Below are 19,284 nucleotides of genomic sequence, written 5' to 3'. Positions count from 1 at the left end.
TATATATACTTTGGATATTAAAAAAGAATATTGGAAGGAATATGATGGATTAAGTTACAAAAAAATAAACCTTTTATTCTTTTACAAAGAATTAATCACAGGTTGAACACTGCCTTATTTGTATAAACTTTTTTAATAATTTATACTTTCTTAATTTATTAACATTTGTCATCAGATACAATTAAAATGCATAAATAAATAAATTACAGATGCAATTATACCATTAACAAAATTATCTTAACAATTAAAGAATATGATCATAAGTATGAAAATACATTGCTTTATCACAAGGTCCCCCAATCTTCATTTGATAATCTTATGGGACCAACAAGTTATTAGATTATCGACTATTGAGGGTCCCATTTCAACTATGCGAAATAAGGAATTAAGTTTGAAATAATGCAAAGCTAAATTTGTTTTGTTTGTTGTCTTGAAAGTTATTAACTTTTAATTAAAATAAATGTTGCAGATGTTTAAGAAATTAAGGGTCTGCAGTAATGTGGAGGTAGCTCCATTTTCCATCTAGACTGGATTTTTAGTAAAAAAAACAAAACAAATAAATTGTTTACTTCAAAAAAATACTATTTTCTAAGGTTTATAAATTCTTATATATAATAGTTCCTAGGAAAAAAAAAAAAAAAACCTCACAACTTACATTAATTAGATGCTCCTCTGTCCACTTTCAAACCCCACTCTTAGAAGCATAAATTTAAACATTGTCAACAATCTTAATTTTTTTTTATATAAACCATATTTCTATATTACATCCTTCTTTAAAAAAAAATAATGCATCACTTTAATTTTTTTTTTAAATTATAATGTACATCTTATGAAAAATATAATATTACATAAAAACTTTACATATCTAAAATTGTGATCAGAGGTTTTCATATTATAATCTAGAAAAAGCCAAAAAAACACAAAAATATCTGTAATTTAATTACCTCATGTTAGTACACTTATCAATTCGCTGACAATCTGAATTTCACTAACTACACATTCTTGCCATATTCTGTAATAAGGTTATTTATTTAAAATGTTACCCATTTGGTATAATGCTGTTAATAATTATTACTTTTTTATATGCAAATTCCTCAGCAGTATTTAATGTTTCCCATTTCTAACTGTACTGTGATTTGTCTACTCTAATAGCCCTGTACTTTGATACTCTTACAATACATATTTTTAATGATGAGAAGATAGTTTTGACTGTGGATAATGTATATGAGGAGAAGATGGTTGGAGGGTGCGGTCAGAATATAACACCAATAAGTTAAAAAACTTATTAATTAGTGCCAACGTTTCAGACATAACTTCTAGCCTTAATAAGGGCAAAAAATATTTTTATTTCAGCAATAACTCCACGACCACTAATTAATTAATGTTTATTTTACTAATTATGTTGGTATAATGAGCTGTGAGATTTTTTTGTATGAATTATTATGTATAAAAAGTTGTATACATTAAAAAAAATCTAGCTGCAGTCTTTAGTATGAATATTATCTGATAAAGTTTTAAACATTTAGTTACTGATCATTTAAGCTTTCTCCCTCCACTCTGAAGGTAGGAAAGCAATTTCCATTTTCAATGCTTAATATATTGATTTAAAAAACTTTTTTTGTAATTTACCAATATTTTTAGAATATATTGAAATTCTACCTCTTAATTGCAGTAGAAACCTCAATTGTAAAATAAATATTAATTTAAATTAAAAGTTAATAGACTCATAGTTTTGATCCATTTGCCCATGTCTTCAGAATATCAGCAGCTTTCTGCAGGTTTTCATTTTTCTGAAATAAAAAAAATAAAATTGGTCATTGAAAAACCACATAAGTTAACTTTTTACAAAAATACTTTTTTTTATTGTCAACATTTCCCTAAACGTAGACTCATAATCTGATAAAAACAATGCATGTTAGTATATTCCTTCTTCAATATCACACAATTGTTCATTTTTTTAAACAACTCAAATCAGAGACATGAGTGGTTCTATCATTCTTTATCTAATTATTAGTTTGATGACACTGTTCTGGAGTTGTTAATTTCTTCAAAATTTAAATATCAATTCTTCATAGGATATAATTTCCGAATAAATTTATCTTATTGAATAAATTCCACAGATTTCAATTGATTTTCAGCATATGAGGCATCGCTGGTCATTTCCCAATTTTGAGATATTTTATTTTAATAATTAATTCATAATAAAGTTAAAATATATTGGAATCATTGAAAAATTAAAAATCTGGTGCGTTGTCAAAACTATGTTTTCCTATTTAGTGTGTTACCTATTTTGATTCTTGAGCTAGACTGTGTGAGTTAAAACTAAAATTGAATTAACTAAATTAGTTTTTCAATGAAATCAAAGTCCATTATTAAATTTAAATTTACCTTGATGAAACAGTAACGAATATAATTTTCTCCTAAGTGCTTGTGAGGTACGCTATAAAAGGCAGATGGAGGAATACCCTGTAATTTTAAGTTCCTTGAAGTCCATTTAGCAAAACGGTAATCTTTGTATCTGTCACTCTCTCGATCTAATTCTACTTTACTTGCTGGAAAAAATAGTAAAAGAATATTGTAAAACTAATGCTCAAAAATTATTACTATATATGTGTAGTTTATTTGGTATATGATCCATTATATGGCTAGGCTATGTACTACAGCAAGGTAAACCAGTTACTAATCTCTTTTCACCTATTAAGATATTATATAAAATAATAAGTAATATAAAAACTGCTGCATTACCTAATGGTGTCCAATCAGCAACCATGAAATATCCACCTTGCGGAATAATTGGCAGCATTCCGACTTCAGTTAAAACTTTAACCATAAAATCCCTTTTATCTTTCAGTTCTCGAGCGAGGCTCACTAAGTAACAGTCAGAGGAGCCCATTCTACTGATCTCGTGTTCTAAACCAATGGCAACAGCTTCCTGAAACAACAATAAATTATACTCTTTGCTAATAGGTTAATTTTTATGAAAGATTCAGGAAGTGTAATTTTAAAATTAATAAAAGCAAAAGTAAAAGTAAAAACATGTGCATTATATTTGTTGTGTTCTATCTTGCCTTTAATTATTTCATTAAAAGTAAATGCTCGCTAACTCATTACTTCAATATAAGAAATGAGTTAGTGAGAGAGATAGAGATGTCACATGTGCATCGGAAGTATTTTAGAAATGGTACAACTAATAATGGCCATTCAAATTATCCAATCCTTCCAAGAGAATTATTAATAGAGATTATTATCCACTATTCAACTCATGTAGCTGATTTTATTTGATATATTTGAATAAAAAGTCAAATGTTAAGTTTTCTTATAGATTAAGCAAGTCCAAACATTAGTGCCTTACCTGAGCAGGAGTGTTTACTGAATTGAGAATGTTTTGATGCACAACTTGCATATTTTTAATTAGGTTTTCAGGGCCATATGCCCACCCTATTTTCCATCCAGTTACACTAAACGTTTTTCCAGCAGAGCCTATGGTGATTGTACGCTCCCACATTCCAGGGAGAGTTGCTTAAAAAAAACAATAGAAATTCATTTAATGATGAAAAGAAGATATTATTTTTTTTGTTACATAATTTAATTAGATTTAACATTGTTATAGTAAGCTTAGGAAAAATGTCCAGTGTTAATAGTGTTATTAACTTTTTAAATAAATTTTAATTATTTGATGAGATTTTCTCTAAATTTTCCAGAATTATAATTTCTTAAATTAGATAATTAGAATAAGTCTTGACTGTGTAAATATAATTTCTCTTCTTCAACATTCTTCTCATAGAGGCCAGGCCAGGGGCTAAAATAAGGAATCTAGTGGTCTTTCAGGCTTCTATAGAGCTTTCTCTGCACCTCAATTGAAGAGGGTCTCTTTTGCACAGAAATTAGCCTGCACATTTACCTTTATGGCTTTAATTTAATGAATTTAATTACTTGATTTAATACAAACAATTTACTCATTAAACTTCTACATTTCACATTATCACCTATTTTAAGTCGCTTGTGCAGTTTAAATATAAGAATGAACCTTAATTAATAAGACACTAATTTTTTTAAAAAAATAATTTATATTTGTTGAGTGTTTATTTTGTGAGAGGTGTAGGAGGAGTTAAATGTATTTTATAAAAAATAGTTTAATAAATATAATTCATTAAATGACCCAGTCATTGCTATATCTCGTATAACTCTTGTTTTGTAGAGGTAAATTCAATTCATAAAATCTTACCAATTCGTATATGCTGGTAGGGCTCATATACCATCCATTCATAAACTTCATCAGCTATACAGAGAACATTGAACTTTTTACATAAATCAGCAATAACAGTCAGTTCCTCGAGTGTGAAGACTTTGCCTAGTGGATTGTGAGGAGTATTAAGAATGATCGCCTTAGTTTTCTCAGTGAAACAACTAGTTAGCTCATTAATGTCTAGTTTCCAATCACTTGATGAAATTCTGCCACTTGTTTTTGTCTGAATTACCAAAAAAACAAATAACAGTTGATCTGTTGATTACGAGAAGTTATAAAAAAACTGTTCTTTTTTAACAAATATATAACTAATAATAATTCAGTGATACAGTTAATATTGAGTAACATAAGTTATTCACAGGATATATTAGGTTTCGCAGATCATAGGCCAGTTGATTTTATGCATTATATGTGACAAAAAAGTTCAAAAAGACCATGATCCAATTCCGCACTATGAGCTCTATCATCCTTATTACTATTACAAGTAAAAATATGACAGAATATAATATTAAACAATAAAAAAAAAGGGTAAATTAGCTTTTCAAAGAGCTAATTTTAGACATCAAGAGCAATTGTAGCAGAGTACTCTAGACAAAATTTATTTTCTTCATTACAACTATCAAGGAGGCTTTAAGGCAGGTAATAATGCAAGGTTTCCCCCCCCCCTTTTTCTCATGAAATCATGAGACCTCAACTTAATTAACATGGAATTATAAGCATATAAAGGAACTAGGAAGTTTTTCTAGAAGTGGAAAATCTGAGAATTTTATTAAGAGGCTGATAAAAAAAAAATAAGCAATAATTCATGATTTCATAAACACTAAACATTTTTTTAGAAGTGGGATACCTTTAGCCCAGCAGGATGCTTATAACAAAATAATGCCTTATGAAAGTCAAAATCTTACCACTTCCATAAAAGGAAAGAAAATAAACAGTACATCATTGCCGGGAAATAATGGCAAGTGTATAACTTATGAAGTTTATTTATTTTTCTTCATTTTTATATGGAAATCAGAAGGAATAACTTCAGATAAAATTGATACATTTATTTCTTAAATAAGTCATGGGAAGTAGCTAATTTTCCTTTTTTCAGCATTTTACACACAGCTATCACTAACAGCATACTTAAGTGTTATTCTTAGTTGATTACTGAACAAAAACATTTTCATTACTTACGGGTTTTAGAGGTATAAAAACGGATTTCGCACCAGCTGCATCTACCATAGGCTCATAGCAATCATAAAATGGTTCAATCAAAATAACCTCATCACCTGTTGTTACATGCCCAAGAGTAGCACAATACAACGCTTCATAAGCACCTGCAGTTGTAATAAAATTTGTCATAGGATTTAATTCTCGACCAACTTTCTGAGAGTAAAGTTTACTCAATGCGTTTACTAACCGAAGATGTCCCTACAATAAGCATATTGATTCAAATAACGCCTTTCATAAAATGCTGGTCAAGGCTCAAAATTAAGTATCTTAGTTCGAAAGGCAAAATAAAGTATATCTCAACATACAGACGTACATAGCCTCGTGTATATTGATGTAATAGAACATTATCTGAATTAGCAACATCTCTTAAGGCTTTTGTAACAATTTCTGGAGCAGCAAAATCTGGGAAACCTTGTCCTAAATTAAGAGGTTTAGTTTCTAGAGCTAGTTGGATGAATTCACCCCTGTAAAAATAATTAAAATATCACTTGATAAATATTTTTATTTATTCATGTCATCAACAACAAATTTAATAAAATACTATCATATTATAAAATGCAAAATTAATGAAGGAAAAACATAAATATATATACATAGTTTTAAGAATGTAGGCCTTACCTTTCATTTAAAAATATGTAATAGTTATACATTACATAAAAGTTAAGTATAATAGTATAATATATTTTTCATGCTTATATACACTCCAAACCTTTATATAATATAAACTAATTCAACACATAATTGTGCTGATTAAATCTATGGCGTTTGTTGTGTAGTCAAACAATAAAACTAAAGAAAATTTAACAATATTCTAATGACAGTATTTGTTTAAGGTACACATTATAAAAATAATTAACTTGCAACGCATTTATATTATTTGTCTATTACCAACCATTTCTGCTCTATAATTAAAGCAATATTGAATATGAATACCATTAAATTTGATTTTTAAAATATATTTGTAGGAATACAACTTACCATACAGTTATCAATGATCCCTTATATTTGTCAGGTAAGTTAAACTTGGTCCCAAGAGAAGACATTGTTGGTATTTGCTTTGAAACTGAGCAATTGTTAAATAATCCCTTTGAAATAAAAGGTTTCAACTAAACATCTAAAACAGCACTGAGACTAAAATCCTTATCAGTTACTGATAACATATCAGCAAAAAAAAAATAAAGAGACTGTATACATATTTACTGTCATCATGAACTTATCAATTTTTTTTTTTAATCTGTCAGTTTCATGACAGGAAGGTTGCATTAAAAACACCCTGATTGGAAAAATACAACCCTTTATTGTGTATAATTTTTAAATAGTACGAAACAAAGGGCATAATTTCATATTTATACCACAATCGGTTTATAAAAAAACAAACACATTACTTATCAAAAACCTTTCATTAAATGTATTCAAAAGTTCTCTTAAACCAAGTATGAAGTGTCACTTGATACGAAGTTAAATCGTAACCACAACGTGATTACTTTTCTGTTTATATTATCAAGTTTAGAATTTTATTAAATTAATATTGAATATTTCTGACCTTGAGTTATGGCAACAAAACCAACGCTATTAAATTAATATAATCAAGAATAAATATAGGTTTGGAATAATGTGTAAAATATATTCTATGTATGGAAAAGATGATCGGAGGGGGTGCGCTTAACGAATCTAGGGTCAACGATAAACAGATTTTTAGAAATATATTCTAGTGCTTGAGTTAAAAGTTCATAGCTGTTATTAATACAACTATTATTTAACAATTATTTTATTAGATTTTTCTTATTTATGCTTGAATAACAGGAAAACATTAGTCCCTTTTTCTGAACAACCTGTTGATTGAGATTATGTATTTGTAAAGACCGCCCATTCCAGGCGAAACAGTTTGAGAACTGGTTCGACTATCGAAAAGGAATGAGAGTACGGGAAATCTTATTCTGAATGCAACGGTTTTAGAACAGAACGAAATTGCAAGAGATTTCGTTCCAATTAGAGATTTCATTTTAACACTTAAATGGGTGGGTCCCCGTTCTAATTATGTTTTTATGTAGTAAAGTGGTATAGTATGGTGTTATTTTTAGTTTAAGTTTGTAAACCTTGATTTAAATAATTATTTATATTTTAAAGAACTAAGTAAACTAATTTTCCTATGAAATATGCATACGTAAAATATTTCAAATATTTTTTTGCTTCTATATTCTACAGGGCACCACCCTATTCTAACCATGGTGGGAGTCAAGTTTTCCACCGAAATTTAAGTCGACTCCTAGCCGGTTTTGAACTGGCAGCTACGAGGCAGTCGAAGTTGGTGCCTTAACTCGTTAGGTACTTATAACCCAACACTTATATAGTTTCTACTCTTTTGATATGATTCGTAGCTTGGTTCAAAAGCCTAAAGTCTTCCTCAGTTAATCGGCTATCTAACCCAGTGCTTTTCAACACGTATATAGTGTATCACTAAACCAGAAATTTAAGTATGTAAGGCAAGTGGCAGGTCCTCAGGAATTTACTTCAGAATCAGGAAAATTGGATTGTAGGAAGACAGTCTGGATGGCCTTCAATAAAGGAACAAAATCATAAAAAACATTCTATTGGTAACCAACGTTTCGCTCCACATTGCAGGGCTTCATCAGGGTTCTATGCTGGAAATGTCAGAGTAACCCTCACCCGAACTATCTTCCTAGTCTGTTACTTACGGCCAACTATTATTAATCTAACAATAAGAAAATTAGATTGTTTAAAAGTGAGTCATGGAACACTTTCTTAGAGCATTTAACTGTTAAATGTTTTCAATTTCTACTCAGACATTAGGAAAGGTAATTAATAAAACAGTTAGAACAATATATCCACAAATTATATCACCGGCCCCTCTCGCAGCCTACAAGCTGGGAATCAATGATCTAATGTACAAATAATTGTTCAAATCAGAAGTTCACTTCCATAAATTAGTGTATTCAAAGAAATTAGTCTCTCTCTCTCTCTCTCTCTCTCTCTATATATATATATATACACACACACACATATATATTCCTTGCACATTAGTACAAATTACGTAAAACAGTAAAAAATGCAGATGTGGCTATGATTTAGTTTATATTTATATGATATACTACTCAACATTTCAAGTTGTACATCACGAAAAGTATAATAAAAAATAGAATTGACATAATTTAAAATTTTTTTGTTTTGTTCAAATATATGATAACAAATATTTTGCAGCTTCTGAAATTTGTAATCGAAATCAGTCGTAATAACTATCAACTCCTTGGGCCTATTGATAAAGTGAAGGACCTCCCTCTATTTACCAGAATATCAGCTTGTACTCAATAACATTGGGAATGACGCCGTCAATCACGAATCAAACATGTTAAACCGTTCTTCGATAATGGTCTGAGGTAGCTCTTGAAAATTATTAAAGGAGATTTATTACAAGCTCTAATCTGTCTTTATGTAATTCTTTGTAGGACTCAAGACTGGGAAGATAAAAGGCTGGTCCATGAAATATCTACGCTGTTGTTTATAAAAAGTTATCTTTTCTGCGGCCTAATATGGACGAGTATTATCTTCAATAAATGAAATTTTCTCTTGAACCAGTAGTAGAACTAAATCCTGAAAAACGTTGAGGTCGGTACAGCTAGTCCACCAATGTCCAAACATATACTGGTTTTATCTGAAATCACACAATCCTTCCATTGTTCAGTTGTTGAAGTGGTCTGGTTTCGGGTCCACTCCACTTGGTGTTGCTATCAATCAGGGTTTAAGGTCTCTTAAGCCGTACCCGTGCAACACTTCCAACTTTAGTTAGAGGGTTGAAAATTTGTATTTGAATTGATTTATTGTTAGAAAAGTGCCTTTCGCGGATCTCTGTTTCCTTCGCGATTTCCAGCAATAATGGGACGATTATATAATTCATCATTCTTTTTTTCCAAACCAAAATGAGGAAAAAATAAAACATTGGGGATCAAGCTCCACTACTCACGTTTTGTTAGTTTCTAATGCATCCTAAACATATTTTTCATCTCTTCTTAAGTGAACACCCCATTTTTACCTCCCTTCATACCTAATTACTCTTATCAAATTCACATAGCTGAAGATTTCATTTCATCTAATGATGAAATCAATTATTTGGGTACAAATAATTACTTTTTCATCAATTGTTTTGAGTATTATTTTAGTCTGAATTCAATTTTAAATTAAATTTTTTTTTTCGTGATTTCAAACTTTTATGTTATATTCGGTAGGCTCTTTTAAAGATTTTCAATAGCAAAACTTTTTTTTATTACAAATTGTGATTTTTTTAGTGACCTCCCTTAGTATCCTGAAGAATCCAGGCTAACTCCTTTGTTCCTGGTAACCAGTCTCATGGTGCCTTAAGTCTCATCCTTAATGGACTGCTGATAGTAGTCAGACTTCATCCAACACTGGACACTACCAGTATTCTGTCTCGATTCTGCTTCACTCCCTTCCTTCCTGAACTTATCCTAAACATGTCTTGTATTGGATTACGTCATGGATTATGCATTATGCAGATACACATGAAACCAGATAGTATCCCTACACACTCAAAACTGTTACACTTACCAAGAAAGACACCCTGAACTTATTTTACTAACTACATTTAATTATTAAAATTAAACTACTCGTATGTTAAAAAATATATAAATAAATTATGAAAACAATTGTGTAATAATTATTTATATAAGTGAAATAGTTAATAAACATGTTCATTTTCATCCATTTACTCATGATGTCAGAACATATACAACTTTTCATCCTGGAATAAAAAAAATGTTTAAAATAATTAGTGACAACTAAAATATTTATTTAAATAAAATAAAAATTCTTTGAAATAAAATATTTATTTATTTTACTTAAAATCCTTATCCATATCAGCAAATCAAAGGTAAAAGGATAAATATTTACAGAAATGAAACACCAGTTTTCCAGATTGGAAATTATTTTGTGTTTTATTTAATTTACTTTGCTATGGTTAAAAAAAGTACACTAATTTCTAGAACTGACACAAAACTCATGTAGACCGATATAATAGTTTTATCAACTTCTACAATTTTGTATTGAAGATGGATAATGATAGGACTTATCAAAGTTTAGCAGGATGAAAGTTAATCAAAATATTCTCCAACACCTCCATCAGAGAAATTGATCAGCGATAAAGTGTTTATTAATTTTCTTAAATTCTTATGTATCAAGTTTGTTGCAGCCTACAAAATGTATAAACATAAATGGAAGTAATGTTGAGGATTAACATAAATGGAAGTAATGTTGAGGATTAACATAAATGGAAGTAATGTTGAGGATTAAATTAAATGGAAGTAATGTTGACAAATTCAGGGAGGGTTTTATAAATAAAGACAAAGGGTATATTTCCGTTAATAGACGCCACACCCGACTGAGGCAAACAAAGGATTGCCTCCTCTATGCCAGAGAGGCAGTTTTACTCTCTGCTGTTTTATTTGCAATAGTACCAGGGCATTCAAAAAGTCCTGTCGTTTTTCGTTTGTTCGTTGTTTATTTTGATTCTAGAGTGTTTGCTAATTGATTCCGTTCAATACAACTTTTATCCATGTAAACACAAATGTTTATACTTTATGAATAGGAGGCTAAGGAGGATTAATTTAATGCAGTCACCATCCAACTGTCAAGTTAAAATGATTCCAGTTGAAACTCAAATTCGGTCGATTTTGCTCTATGAGTTTAAACTTGGCTCAAAAGCTGCCGAAACTGCTAGAAAAATATGCTCCGTGTTTGGGGAAGATGTGCTGTCTGAGCGGAAGGCACAATTTTGGTTTTCAAAATTTCGTGGAGGCGACGAGACACTAGAAGACGAGGCACGCTCAGGTCGACCAACTGTAGTTGATAAGGAGGACGTTCGAAGAGTAGTAGAGTTGGATCCGCGTCAAAGTTGTTCAGAGATAGCCTCTCAACTTAATATCTCAGCCACCACTGCCTGGAATTACCTTAAAGAACTGGGAAAAGTGAAAAAACTGGATAAATGGATTCCTCATAAGCTTTCAGATGCCAATATGCTTGTTCGCTTGACAACTGCATCTTCGTTAACTTCCCGCTTGAAAGTCGAACCCTTTTTGAATCGAATCATCACCTGTGATGAGAAATGGGTGTTGTACAACAACTTCAGACGATCATATCAGTGGTTGTCGGCAGATGAGAAACCTAAACAATTTCCAAAACCAGATCTCCATCCAAAGAAAGTTTTGCTCATTGTTTTCTGGACAGCCAAAGGTATAGTGCATTTTGAGATTCTGAATCAAGGGCAAACCATCACTGCAGAAGTATACTGCAATATACAAGACTTTTGATCCCTGCTTAGTCAACAGAAGAAGACCTTTGCTTCTTCAAGACAACGCTCGACCACACACCGCCAAATTGACCAGGGAAAAATTGACAGAAATAGGCTGGGAAGTTTTGCCTCACCCACCATATTCCCCTGACCTGTCACCCACTGATTATCCCCTATTCAGAGATCTCGACAACAATCTGAGACAAAAATGTTTTCAAGACCGTGACAACCTAATTCACAAACTGACCATTTATTTTTGCAGGAAAAATCAACAGTTTTTTAAGGAAGGAATTTGGGCTTTACCATCTCGTTGGGAGAAGGTTACCGACTGTAACGGTGGATATTTTGATGAATAAAGGTGATTATTTGAAAATATTTATTTATTTATAATTTCCCCCAAAAAAACGACAGGACTTTTTGAATGACCTGGTATTTACAAATCAAATAATAATGCCAATTTTCTACAACAAGTAATGCTCACAAACTTGAACTCAGTTCCAAAATATAAATGAACTGGCCCTCATAAACAAGTCTGTCCCAGGCCTAAAAGGAGGGTACCAACTAATATATACCTAGCTTGAAACACTGAAACAGCTACAAAAAGTAATGAAAATTAGATAAAGAGTATTATCTCCAATGAGTCCAACTAATTTTGATAAGCCTGACAAAGTTAAGTGAACATCCTACAAATTTTAATTTGCCCTACAGTACGTTTTTCCCTTCCCAATCATAGGCTTGTTTACAGTCAACAAAAAGATGATATTCCATTCATGACATTTCTCAAATATAACTCAGATCCAGAATATGTGTTCTGTTATAAATTTTCCAAGGCGGCAGCCACACTGATTCACACCTAGAACATCTTAAGCTCCCTTTACAACCCACTTCATTAGCAAAGTTAAAAAAACACCATTATGAATTATACACAATAGCACCAGAAATCCTTGTTCATCCAACCCCACTCATTCAAGTGGAACACTAGTTTTCAATCCACACATTAAAATCAGAGATGCAATACAAAACGTATTCCAAGAATTTATTCCTATTTAGGGTCTGAGCATTTATGAACAGGGAATTAAAATTTTGTTTATAAGAATAACTTTGTATTTTCTGAGATTTGAAAAAATTAATAAATTTAGACAGCAACATTTTTTTAGATAGATTATATTATATTTGTTACATTACTTCATATGAATAAATGTTATCCCAAAAAATCAACATTTTATTAGATGGAAAGAGATATTTGTGTTAATATGGACCTAATAATAATAATATGAATCTAAATAAGAAACAATTATTTTTTTCCTTTAGAATAGTCATTCTATTCCCCCCCTAATATTGAAGGGGAGCATTGGGAAAAACAGGATTGAGTAAACCAAATATCATCTAAAAAAAAAATAAATTTTTTATTCTTTTACAAAGAATTAATCACAGTTTTAACACTTCCAAATGATAATTTGGATAACCTTTCTTTATTATTTAAATTTTCTTTATTTATTAACAATTATCATCACATATAGCTGCAGTTACAGCATTTCCTCAATAATTTTAATGATTCAAGGATATAAACATAGACATGAAAATACATTGTTTCAAAAGAAGATAAGGTAATAAGTGATAAAAATAATTTTATTTCAGCATACTTTTTTCAAGAATAAGAGTTTGCTCAAACTTAACTAATCTAATTGATTCTGTATAACCTCACTAATCTGACTTTTGTTAGTCTCACTCTCTCGGTAATCCAATATTAATTCAATTAAAACAATACCAGTAGAAGGAACAATAAAAAAATCTGAAACTTGGTTCAACTAAGATTTTTTTTCAAATTAATTTTTTACTTTCTTGAAATGCTTAAAATAAATAGGTTTTTTAAGAATTGTAAGTATGTACATTTTTTAAATATTTGAAAAAATAAAACAACCTTTTTATTGGTCTGACCTGCCCCTGGTTCCATAATTGTCGGATTAGTGAGGATTTGCCTTATTTTATTGCTCTATAGGATGGGATAACCTATGGATGTCAAGTTATGACATGCAAAATGTTGCCTCTATATACATTTTTCTGAATAAGCAGTAGAGAACACTTGTTTTTAAAGGTTAAAAACCAGAAACTAAAATGAATATTGCGGCTATTTGATAAAATTGTCAAATAAATACTAATTTAAATAAAAAATTAATGGAATTATACTTTTGAAGAATTTGCCCATGTCTTCAGAATATCAGAAGCTTTCTGCAGATTTTCATCTTTCTGGAATAAATAAAAAAAAAATTAACTAAGTGAATACAATATAGCATTGATCATCTAGGCTATACCTTATGAAGTCTAAATTTATTGTTATCTCTGCTAATTTCAACATTTTAGTTATATTATTATTAAGATGGAGATAAATTATTGAAACATCAAATAAAATAAAAATTAATCTATTTTTTACAAACAAAGATATTATCAACTTGAAAATCAGTCAAATTGCCATCTATTATCACTAATATTTTCTTTTCTCAAACAAAAAGTTGTTAGAGGAATCTGTTTAATGGTAAATCACATCTATATTATCTATGCAAATATTTGACTCAAAGAAAAATTCATATTAAACATTTAGAAGATACAAGAAGCCCTCCAAAAATATCGGATGAATGAAATTGAGTTATACTAATTCTATTTAGTCAACTTAGAGTGAAATAAAACTATCCAAAACCATAGTGAATACATTAACTGAATTAAAACTACATATTAAAATCAAAGCCATTATCAAATGAAAATGTACCTTAATGAAACAGTAACGAATATAATTTTCTCCTAAGTGCTTGTGAGGTACGCTATAAAAAGCAGATGGAGGAATACCCTGTACTTTCAAGTTCCTTGAAGTCCATTTAGCAAAACGGTAATCTTTGTATCTGTCACTCTCTTGATCTAATCCTACTTTGCTAGCTGGAAAAAAATAATAATCTGTCGTAAAACATTTATGAAATAATAAAATATATGCTATATATTGAGCACAACATTAATTGTACTTTTGTGCGCTAGGATAGAGTGGACTAATCTCTTTTAGCCTTAAAACATAAAATAATAAATAACATTAAAATTAATACATTACCTAATGGTGTCCAATCCACAACCATGAAATATCCAGCTTCAGGAATAATTGGAACCATTCCAATTTCAGTCAGAAATTTGGCCATAAAATCCCTTTTCTCTTTTAGTTCTCGAGCGAGGCTCACTAAATAACAATCAGGGGAACCCATCTTACTGATTTCGTGTTCTAAGCCAATGGCTATAGCTTCCTAAAATAATACACCATACGCTCATAAGTTTCTGTTTTTTCTCCAGGACTTCCATTGAAGTCTCATACAGCTCCAGAGTGAGAATGTCAAGATTCATTTCTTAGGACAGCCATGAAATTAAGACTGATTGACAGTGGAGGGAATTGAACCAACATTGTTCTGATCCAGGCCAACTATGGGACTCTTTCAACAACTTATTAAGCCATTGGGTACTCTAATTAATAAGTTAATTTTTATGAAAGGTACAGAAGAAGAGGTTAAACATCAATAACAGGAAAGTAAAAAAATTAGCTCTAGGATACTACATATTATGTGAGATGTTACAGGAGAATGAAAAATATATCAAAAATGCTCATACAGAATAATGGCTATTGAATATAGAATCTTTTCAATTCTTCTAATCACAAACTATTAATAAATAATATTACATATTTTTATCATAATCTGACAGTGCATCCTTACTTATAAATATGTTATAGTTTTAAAAGAAACGATAGTGTTGTGTATTGAGGCCAGGTTAGTAAGAACATTTAAATTTAACTCTAATAATTCAAAATTCTATCGCAAAGAAGGCAAAAATAATAAACCAATAAAAAGGATATTATTTACATGAAATAGTTTTTAATCATATACTTCATTAAATTAATATTTTAAATTATTTGCCTCACTCGATATAGCCTTTTATTCTTTTCTGTCATTCAAATAAATGTTTTAAAATGAGTATCTTTATCCTCCTGAAGTGCATGGATGGTCACATTGCATCAATTTTTAAAATTATTTCATTCCCACAACCTTCAGTTATTTCTTTCTTTTTTTTTCTAAAATTAATTATAAGTCAATATGCCATACCTATTTCACTAAATGTTCGCAGCACATAAATAAAATAAACTGGCCAGAACTCAATCAGTGATTACAAGCCTCAAAGTAGAGACAGAAGATAAATCATGAGATAAAAAGCGCATAGTGTGGACAGGGTATAAAGCTTGGTCCAGGCTTTATACACATCCTGGACCAACAGGCTGCAAATAGCGCAGTGTGGACGCACCTTTAGAATTCTTCCTATAATTTGCACTAGGAAATTTCTACACCCATATCTCGGCCGACACTTGGCCCAAGTGCAATTTAGGCAAAGCATGGTCATATATGGTCCAACATTAATTCAATCATCAAAGATTGGCAATACCAATGGCATAGTTGAGATCTCTGAAATCCTTCTTTTCCTACATAGGTGAGGAAAGAATTTAGTTTAGGGGTGTCGATGAATTAATCTCCTTTCTTCTTTGGAAAATTTGCCATGTACTTTTTCAATAGGGAGGAATATTTTCAAGGGCTTAATAGGTTTTTGAAAAATATTCAAGTCAGCATTGATGAAAACCCTTGACTAAATGGAAGCAGATAATCTGGTAGAATACTTCTGCTCTAGGGAATGAAAGTGATGATAAACGACCACAATACAATCCCAACTATATCCGAAATGGGTTCTTCCAGACAATTAGCTTTCATAATTCCCCACATGACATACGAGTTTTAGAGACAAGCTACATATCCCACTAGTGGCATTGTGAGGACTGTTGAGCATGTGGTTACGATCTGACCAGGATTCGAAGAGCCGTTATAATAAAAACCATTGGAATTCATATCCTCACAGAGAACTTCCCAGAGTATTGCCCAAGAGATTGGGGAGGGTGGAGAAATAAATAAATAATTAAGTTTAGCTGCTTTACTACTGTTTTTTCTTTTGCAAAACCGTTTTTCTGGTCTTTTATTTGTATTACAAGCATTACCCATTGTACATGAATTACTGTTGTTTATTTAACACAAGTAGCTGAATTGTATTTAATATTTTCCAATAAGATTAATAGTTAAAAGAAAAGTTTTCTTATTGAAAAAGTAAGTTCAGACATCAGTGATTTACCTGAGCAGGAGTGTTGATTGAATTGAGAATATTTTGATGCACAACTTGCATATTTTTAATTAGGTTTTCAGGGCCATATGCCCACCCTGTTTTCCATCCAGTTACACTAAAAGTTTTTCCAGCAGAGCCTATGGTGATTGTACGCTCCCACATTCCAGGGAGAGTTGCTAAAAAATAATAAAAATACATTCAGTGGCAGAAAAGATAAGCTATTTTATTTCATTGTCAAACATGTTAATTAGATTAGACATAATTTCAATTTTTAAAAAAATTCAATTTCAAGCACATGGGTCATTTTCCTTTTTAACAATTACTTTTTCTAGAATCTATCTTTTTTCTAATTAGGAAGATGATGATCAGGGCTGTGGTCAAAAGACAATAAAAATAGTTTTTGACTCCAACCTTGACCATTTTCTTTATAATTTTAAATTATATGGTCAATTACTTATGCATATATTATCTTTTTTTCTGTATCAGTTTATATGGTAAGTAATTACCTATATTTCAGTGTTAATGATTTATCGTTAAAGAATAAAATCTATGGGAAGAGGAGGCATAGTTGAAATTAGTTTTTTACAAGGGTACAGAAAAGTAAATGATTGTCCATGTCTACACATGTTAAATCCTTAACTTTTCTTCAACTTAAAATTGTTCATGTAGAAGTTTTGAAAAATTGGTAATAACTAATCTCAAAAATGTGTTCAATGCAGTCTTTGTTTTAAAATTCTCTATTTAATTATTTATTTAAATAAGGAGATTATTAGTCAACCATACGCAATTAATGAAGGACCATGGTTGGGGTGGCGGTTAAAAAAGGTTGCTTAAAATAAAACAAATACTGTTAATTATAAACCTAAATAGGTGTATTCATAATACTCTTGTTTTCTAGAAGCAGATTAAATTCATAAAATCTTACCAATTCGAATATGCTTGTAGGGCTCATATACCATCCATTCATAAACCTCATCAGATATACAGAGGACATTGAACTTTTTACACAAATCAGCAATAACAGTCAGTTCCTCGAGTGTGAAGACTTTGCCTAATGGATTGTGTGGAGTATTAAGAATGATCATTTTAGTTTTCTCAGTGAAACAACTAGTTAGCTCATTAATGTCTAATTTCCAATCACTTGATAAAACTTTGCCACTTGTTTTTGCCTGAGTCACAAAAAAATTAATGAGATAAGTCGGTGGATTACAAGAAGGAAAAAAAGTCAACACTTTTACAACAAATATAAGATTAATAATTATTCATCCATTATTACAATTACTTTCGAGCAACACAAGTTATTTTTATCTCGTGTAATATCTTACATCAAAATATTTATTATTTGGTTGTCTTAAAGGAATAAATCAGATCAAAATATTAAAAAAGAATTATTTTCAGATAATATTGCTAAAATGAGATGGGGATTGGGTAGCTATGATTTTATTAACAATACATAACCATTTTGACTTTTAGCCATTTCTAAAACAACATTAAACTAGATTATTTTCAGCTTCTTCAAGATTCAGTTAAGATATTGATAATTTTGACTTACAGAACTTTTGCATTCAACGACTTATACAAGTTTTGTTAGTTATTTTCTTAAGTAAAGTAGTTTCATTACTCACAGGTCTTAGAGGGACAAAAACTGATTTTCCACCAGCTGCATCTACCATTGGCTCATAACAATCAAAAAATGGTTCAATCAAAATAACCTCATCACATGTTGTTACATGCCCAAGAATAGCACAATACAATGCTTCGTAAGCTCCTGCAGTTGTAATAAAATTTGTCATAGGATTTAATTCTCGATCAACTTTCTGAGAGTAGAGTTTACTCAATGCGTTAACCAACCGAAGATGCCCCTACAATAAAACATAATTATTTAAACAAAGCCATCAAAGTAAAATATTCATCAAAGCTCAAAAGCAAAGAATAGCAATATCAACAAGCAAAGCATCTCAACATACAGACGTACATAGCCTCTTGTATATTGATGTAATAAAACATTATCTGAATTAGCAACATCCTTTAGTGCTTGTGTAACAATTTCTGGAGCAGCAAAATCTGGGAAACCTTGTCCTAAATTAAGAGGTTTAGTTTCTAGAGCTAGTTGAATAAATTCTGCCCTGTAAAAATATTAAAATATGATAAGCTACGAGTATGTATATATCTATGTATGTATATATCTTTATTATAACTTATAGACTTTACTACAAAAAAATTTAATGCAATACAAAGTGAACCTAACAAGGAAAATGTAAATTAAATTGACATGCAATATTACTTTATAAACTGTAGTTTCAATACGTGTGATACA

The 19,284-nt window shown here is 30.3% G+C and overlaps 3 protein-coding genes across 3 annotated transcripts; 1 reads left to right on the top strand and 2 right to left on the bottom strand.

Moving 5' to 3' along the window:
- Nucleotides 1-66: 66 nt before the first annotated feature.
- LOC106690539 (kynurenine aminotransferase) lies at nt 67-6,882 on the bottom strand. Its single transcript, XM_014435991.3, has 8 exons — nt 6,440-6,882; nt 5,775-5,925; nt 5,423-5,659; nt 4,226-4,469; nt 3,353-3,519; nt 2,746-2,932; nt 2,389-2,552; nt 67-1,790 (listed from the first exon to the last, which is right to left on the bottom strand). The coding sequence occupies exons 1-8, from the start codon at nt 6,502-6,504 to the stop codon at nt 1,725-1,727; spliced, it is 1,281 nt and encodes a 426-aa protein (XP_014291477.1). The 5' UTR covers nt 6,505-6,882; the 3' UTR covers nt 67-1,724.
- A 4,248-nt stretch (nt 6,883-11,130) lies between these two features.
- Nucleotides 11,131-11,799, top strand: LOC136797052 (histone-lysine N-methyltransferase SETMAR-like). Its single transcript, XM_067052513.1, has one exon. The coding sequence runs from the start codon at nt 11,131-11,133 to the stop codon at nt 11,797-11,799; it is 669 nt and encodes a 222-aa protein (XP_066908614.1).
- Nucleotides 11,800-13,167: 1,368 nt separating this feature from the next.
- Nucleotides 13,168-19,093, bottom strand: LOC106690538 (kynurenine aminotransferase; the record flags this gene model as incomplete). The annotated part of the gene is given in 7 exon segments (XM_067052515.1): nt 13,168-14,027; nt 14,545-14,708; nt 14,875-15,061; nt 16,977-17,143; nt 17,893-18,136; nt 18,593-18,829; nt 18,943-19,093. Coding segments are annotated over 7 exon segments (1,216 nt in total), but the record flags the coding sequence as incomplete, so codon positions are not given.
- Between the last annotated feature and the right edge of the window lie 191 nt (nt 19,094-19,284).

Source organism: Halyomorpha halys, unplaced genomic scaffold, assembly GCF_000696795.3.
Source record: "Halyomorpha halys isolate HHAL.00 unplaced genomic scaffold, Hhal_1.1 Scaffold1752.1, whole genome shotgun sequence".
Taxonomy (NCBI): domain Eukaryota; kingdom Metazoa; phylum Arthropoda; class Insecta; order Hemiptera; family Pentatomidae; genus Halyomorpha; species Halyomorpha halys.
This window is presented reverse-complemented; position numbering and strand designations above follow the sequence as displayed.